The 6,000-nt window shown below is 59.3% G+C and overlaps 1 protein-coding gene across 1 annotated transcript; it reads right to left on the bottom strand.

The window, feature by feature from the left end:
• Positions 1-1,392: 1,392 nt before the first annotated feature.
• On the bottom strand, positions 1,393-5,934 carry LOC144591899 (uncharacterized). Its single transcript, XM_078395903.1, has 4 exons — positions 5,743-5,934; positions 4,342-4,371; positions 2,536-2,583; positions 1,393-1,743 (listed from the first exon to the last, which is right to left on the bottom strand). Exons 1-4 carry the CDS (start codon positions 5,922-5,924, stop codon positions 1,638-1,640), a joined length of 366 nt encoding a protein of 121 aa, XP_078252029.1. The 5' UTR covers positions 5,925-5,934; the 3' UTR covers positions 1,393-1,637.
• Between the last annotated feature and the right edge of the window lie 66 nt (positions 5,935-6,000).

Genomic DNA, 6,000 nt, shown 5'->3' with positions numbered 1-6,000 from the left:
TAAACCAGTCCGCCGTTGCCGAGGTCGCAGAAGACGTCACCGGCACTTAGTGTAGATTAATGTAGTTTATTGTTATCACCTGTACCGAGGTACAGTGAAAAGATCTGTTGTGCCGCGCTATCCAGTGAGCGGAAACACTGTCCATGATTACAATCAAGCCGTCCACAGTGTACAGATACAGGAGACATGTATCATGTTAAATGCAGGATAAAGTGCGATTAAAGATGGTCCGAGGGTCTCCGATGAGGAAGATGTGAGGTTATGACGGCTAATTGGTGATAGGATGGTTCAGTTGCCTGATAACAGCTGGGATGAAACTGTGCCTGAATGTGGAGGGGCGCGTTTTCACACTTCTGTACCTCTTGTCCGATGGGAGAGGGGAGAAGTGGGATTGGCCGGGCTGGTCCAGGACAAGTTGCTGGTGATGTTTACTGCTCAGTACTTGAAGTTTACAAACTCCGGCGCCGTCAATGTACACCGGGGTGTGTGGACCGCATCGCTTCCTGAAGTCGATCACTGTCTCCCAGACACGTTACAATCTCCCGCTCCGTTCTCCAGCGCTCCGGGTTCAGTTTACATTAGTTTAGAGATACAGCGCGGAAACAGGCCCTTCGGCCCACCGAGTCCGTGCCGACCAACGATCCCCGCACACTAACACTATCCTACACACACTAGCGACAACTTACAATTTTACCAAGCCAAATAACCTGCAAACCTCTACGCCTTTGGAGTGTGGGAGGAGACCGGCGATCCCGGAGAAACCCACGCAGGTCTCTGGGAGAACGTACAAGCTCCGTACAGACAGCAGCCGTAGTCAGGATCGAGCCCGGGTCACCGGCGCTGCGAGGCAGCAACTCTACCGCTGCTCCACCGTCCGCGCTCTCCACGGTCACGGATGTCCCGGCACCTTCCGCACCCCCTCCCCCCACACAGCGTGTCCCACTGGGCCCGCCCTCCCAATACCCGTGACCCCCACCCTCCCAATATCCGTGACCCCCCCACCCTCCCAATATCCGTGACCCCCCCACCCTCCCAATGCCCGTGACCCCCCCCCCAATACCCGTGACCCCCACAATACCCGTGACCCCCCCCCCCAATGCCCGTGATCCCCCCAATGCCCGTGACCCCCCAATGCCCGTGACCCCCCACCCACCAAATGCCCGTGCCCCCCCCATCACCACCACAAGCAGCCGCGGACAAGCAGATGGAGAACACACTGGAATTTATTGAACATTTATGTCGCGACAGTGAAGCAGAACTCGCCCCCCAGCAAAGAATCACATTCCCTGATCACCCCCCCCCAGCAATGAATCACATTCCCTGATCACCCCCCCCCCCCCACAGTCCACGGGTGGATGTGCCGCCCCAACGCCAGGAACCCCTCCCTCCCACTCCGCCCCCCGACCGGCTCCGGACCTCGGGTCAACCAGCGCTGCAACGCTCCAGCTGTGATTGCCACCAGATGTTGATCGGGACTGTTCCCCACTGAACCCCGTCATTGCAGGAACATTATGGGAAGCAGCAGCCCCCCCCCCCCCCCCCCCCCCAGTGCAGTCAGTAAATGAGCAGCGACCCAGAGAGACAAGCGCAAAGTCCAAATCACTAAACCAGCTGTGGATGCGCTCATTGCTCACCCATCACCCCACGATTACAGTCCCCGCCCCACCCCCCCAAAGCAGAAACCCCGCAAACTTGTCCCGCTCTCCACCGACGCTCCTGGACCGGCGGCGGGACACGGCGGCCCTGGGGGAGAGAGAGAGTTGGTCACAGAGCGACGCCAGCCCACCCGTGTAGCAGTAGTACCGACCCCCGCCGGGAATAAACACCCACTCCCCCAGCACCACAGGACAGCCCAGCACAACAACAGGCCCTTCGGCCCACACTGTCTGTGCCGACCGTGCCGCCAAGACCAACTATCTGCCCGCGCGTCTCCCCCCCCCTCCGCTCCCCGCATCTCCACGCGTCCATGCAAAAGCCTCTTTAATGCCCCTATCATGTCTGTGTCGCCCCACCCCCTCAATTATCAGCAATAAACCCACCCCCACCCCGGGAATAACTGCCCCCCCCGGAAACACCCACCCCCTCAATTATCAGCAATAAACCCACCCCCACCCCGGGAATAACAGCCCCCCCCGGAAACACCCACCCCCTCAATTATCAGCAATAAACCCACCCCCGCACACACACACCGAAACAACCCCCCCAACACACAAACCGCAGCCCCTCCCCCCACGGGATGTATCTCCACCCTCGCAACGGGGAATTACATTCACCATCCTCCCCCCGAAAATAACCCCCCCTCCCCCCACCGGTGATAATCCCCCCAACGGGAATTAAACTCACTGCCCCCCCGTCCATCAGAATAATCCCCCGCACAGTGGAATTAACCCCCCTTGCCCCCCCGTCCCGGGTGTGTGGTGTGTGGTGTGTGGTGTGGGGTGTGGGGTGTGGTGTGTGGGGTGCGGGTTGTGTGGGGTGCGGGTTGTGTGGGGTGTGTGTGGTGCGGGTTGTGTGGGGCGCCGGCCCGGTTCCTACCTCAGGCTGGAGCAGAGGATGTTGATGAGTTTTCCCCGCGCTCCGAGGCTGCGGAGGGAAGGAGCGCCGTTACAAGTCTACCGGCAACGGCGTGGCTGCAGCGAGGCGCGGACGGCGGGACGCGCGCACACGGCCACATGCGCGCACACGCGAGCGCGGGCACGCGCACAGGGGTACGGGGACACGCGCGGGCACGGGCCCCGGGGGCGGTAATGGGGACGCGCACAGACGGTCACAGCGCAGAAACGTGCACAGATACGCAGGGACACAATAGACAATAGGTGCAGGAGGAGGACATTCGGCCCTTCGAGCCTGTACGCACCGCCATTCAATGTGATCATGGCTGATCATTCTCAATCAGTACCCCGATCCTGCCTTCTCCCCATACCCCCTGACTCCGCTATCCTTAAGAGCTATATCCAGCTCTCTCTTGAATGCATTCAGAGAATTGGCCTCCACTGCCCTCTGAGGCAGAGAATTCCAGAGATTCACAACTCTCTGACTGAAAACGTTTTTCCTCATCTCTGTTCTAAATGGCCCACCCCTTATTCTTAAACTGTGGCCCCTGGTTCTGGACTCCCCAACATTGGGAACATGTTTCCTGCCTCTAACGTGTCTGACCCCTGAATAATCTTATACGTTTCGATAAGATCCCCTCTCATCCTTCTAAATTCCAGTGTATACAAGCCTAGTCGCTCCAGACTTTCAACATATGACAGTCCCGCCATTCCGGGAATTAACCTAGTAAACCTACGTTGCACGCCCTCAATAGGAAGAATATCCTTCCTCAAATTTTGAGACCAAAACTGCACACAGTACTCCAGGTGCGGTCTCACTAGGGCCCTGTACAACTGTAGAAGGACCTCTTTGCTCCTATACTCAACTCCTCTTGTTATGAAGGCCAACATTCCATTGGCTTTCTTCACTGCCTGCTGTACCTGCATGCTTCCTTTCAGTGACTGATGCACTAGGACACCCACATCTCGTTGTACGTCCCCTGTTCGTAACTTGACACCATTCAGATAATAATCTGCCTTTCTATTCTTACTTCCAAAGTGAATAACCTCACACTTATCTACATTAAACTGCATCTGCCATGTATCCGCCCACTCACACAACCTGTCCAAGTCACCCTGCAACCTCGTAGCATCTTCCTCACAGTTCACACTACCACCCAGCTTTGTATCATCAGTCGATAATTTCCCGTTTTCTCTCTCCCTCCTTTCTTAAAAAGTGGGACAACATTAGCTACCCTCCAATCCACAGGAATTGATCCTGAATCTATAGAACATTGGAAAATGATCACCAATGCGTCCACAATTTCTAGTGCCACCTCCTTAAGTACCCTGGGATGCAGACCATCAGGCCCTGGGGATTTATCAGCCTTCAGTCCCATCAGTCTACCCAACACCATTTCCTGCCTAATGTGGATTTCCTTCAGTTCTTCCGTCACCCTAGGATCTCTGGCCACTAGAACATCTGGGAGATTCTTTGTATCCTCCTTAGTGAAGATAGATCCAAAGTACCGGTTCAACTCGTCTGCCATTTCCTTGTTCCCCATAATAAATTCCCATGCTTTCCGACTTCAAGGGACCACATTTGCCTTGACTATTATTTTCCTCTTTACATACCTAAAAAAGCTTTTACTATCCTCCTTTATATTATTGCCTAGTTTACGGGACACGCGGACGCGCGCAGGGACACACGGACGCGCGCAGGGACACACGGGCGCGCGCAGACAGACAGACACAGTAAGGATGTGTAACACTGTGGACAGGGGCGGAGCTGGGGTCTGAGGGAACTTACTCTGGGTGGGACCGTAGCCGCTCTTCCCCGCTGTAAAACACACACACAGTTAGTGACGCGGCCCCGCATCAGCCTGGTCTAAACACACAGATTCAGCAGCTGCCCCGTCAGCTCCGGACACACTCACACAGCGGACACGGGCAGCGCTGTGACCGGCAAGCAAGAGTACGACAGGCCGCAGGTCAGGGCTGGGCCCGGCCCCGACACCGGGACACCGGCTCCTCGCCAACACCTGACCACAGCCCGCACGGGGGGGGGGGGGGGGATGGAGGCCTTAGAAGGCGGTCGAGGTGAAGGGAGAGGGAAATGGACGGCAGGGAGGGCGAGGTGGGCGGAGGAACGGGGAGGTGCGGACGGGAGGGGTGGGAGGGACAGGGAGGGGTGAGGGAGAACGAGGGGAGGGAGGTGCGGACGGAACGGGAGGGGCCGGATAGGTTCGTCGAGGACCGGGGGGGGGAGGGGAGGGGGAGATGGAGGAGGAGGGGGAGGGAAAGTTGGAGGTGTGGGAGGGTGAGTTGAAGGACGAGCGGGTGGAGGGGAAGTTTGAGGTGAGGGAGGGGAGATTAAGTGGACGGGGAGATGGAGGGTAGGGAGAGGAGGGGAAGGTGGAGGTGAGGGGGGAGGGGGAGGACAGGGAGATAGAGGGGGAGGAGTGGGGGGCAGAGTGAGATTTACTCGGTGTTGTTGCCGGGTCGGGCCACGGGGGTGGAGGTGCCCGGAGGGTGATGCAGTCATGGGGCGGGCGGGAGGTCACGTTGCCCCGGGCAGAGCTGCGCTTTGCGGGAGGAGGATCTGACGAATAATCCCCCCTCCCCCGGGGGCTGCGATGTGTCCGCTCTGCCCGAGGGGTGGGGGAGCAGAGACTCTCAGCCCGATGGATGTCCGGCCGGAGCTGCCAGGCAGAGGACCAGCGGCCCAGAGCCGGCACATGGGAGCATTGTCCGTGACGGGCAGACACGGGCACGGTGGGCCGAAGGGCCTGATACTGCATTCTCTGCCCCTCCCCCCACAGCCATCCCCACCCAGACAGCCACCCCACCCTATCCCCACCACCCCCACCCCACCCCCGAACCCAACCACCCCCCCACCCCCCTCCCCCCACCCAAACTGACTTGAATCCGTGGATAGAGAACGGAACAACATGGCAGAGGCGGAGATGGAGCGGGAAGGAGAGGGGAGACGGGGGGAACAACTCGACGTCTTGCATCAGGAGAGGCGGGGGTCGGGAGAGGCGGGGTACGTGGATACGGGGGTCGGGGGGGAGAGGCGGGGATCTGGGGGAGGGAGCGGCGGGGGTCGGGGGGTGAGTGTGGGGATAAGACGTTCCCTCCACTGTCTCTGGGGGAGGAGGTGCTGGGCTGGGGGGGGGGGGGGAGCAGCCCTGTCTCTCCCCACTCCTACCTTGTCTCTTCTTCCAGTACAGGACTCCCCCCACGGCCGCGCCCCACCGCCAGCACCGCCGCCACAACAACGAGCGCGATGATCATCGCGGGGCTGCCCGACTCACGGACTGTCGGAGATTCAGAAACAGAGGCGGATGAAGGACTGAGATCCCGGACCCCCACCCTCTGCCCCTCTTCCATCCCCCCCCCACCCCCTCTCATCCCCTCCCCCTCTCAAACTCCCCCATCCCCAACCCCCTCTCATCCCCCTTCACGT

Source organism: Rhinoraja longicauda, unplaced genomic scaffold (assembly GCF_053455715.1).
Source record: "Rhinoraja longicauda isolate Sanriku21f unplaced genomic scaffold, sRhiLon1.1 Scf002941, whole genome shotgun sequence".
In the NCBI taxonomy this organism is placed as follows: Eukaryota; Metazoa; Chordata; class Chondrichthyes; order Rajiformes; family Arhynchobatidae; genus Rhinoraja; species Rhinoraja longicauda.
Note: the sequence above shows the minus strand (reverse complement) of the source record. Positions and strands in the feature narration are given on the sequence as shown.

Excerpts from the sequence above, each read along its gene's own strand:
- LOC144591899 (XM_078395903.1), bottom strand. The coding sequence starts at position 5,924 with ATGGAAGAGGGGCAGAGGGTGGGGGTCCGGGATCTCAGTCCTTCATCC. Across the intron at positions 4,372-5,742 it reads GTACTGGAAGAAGAGACAAG|CGGGGAAGAGCGGCTACGGT; the intron begins GTAGGAGTGGGG and ends TGTGTTTTACAG. Across the intron at positions 2,584-4,341 it reads CGGCTACGGTCCCACCCAGA|CCTCGGAGCGCGGGGAAAAC; the intron begins GTAAGTTCCCTC and ends TTCCCTCCGCAG.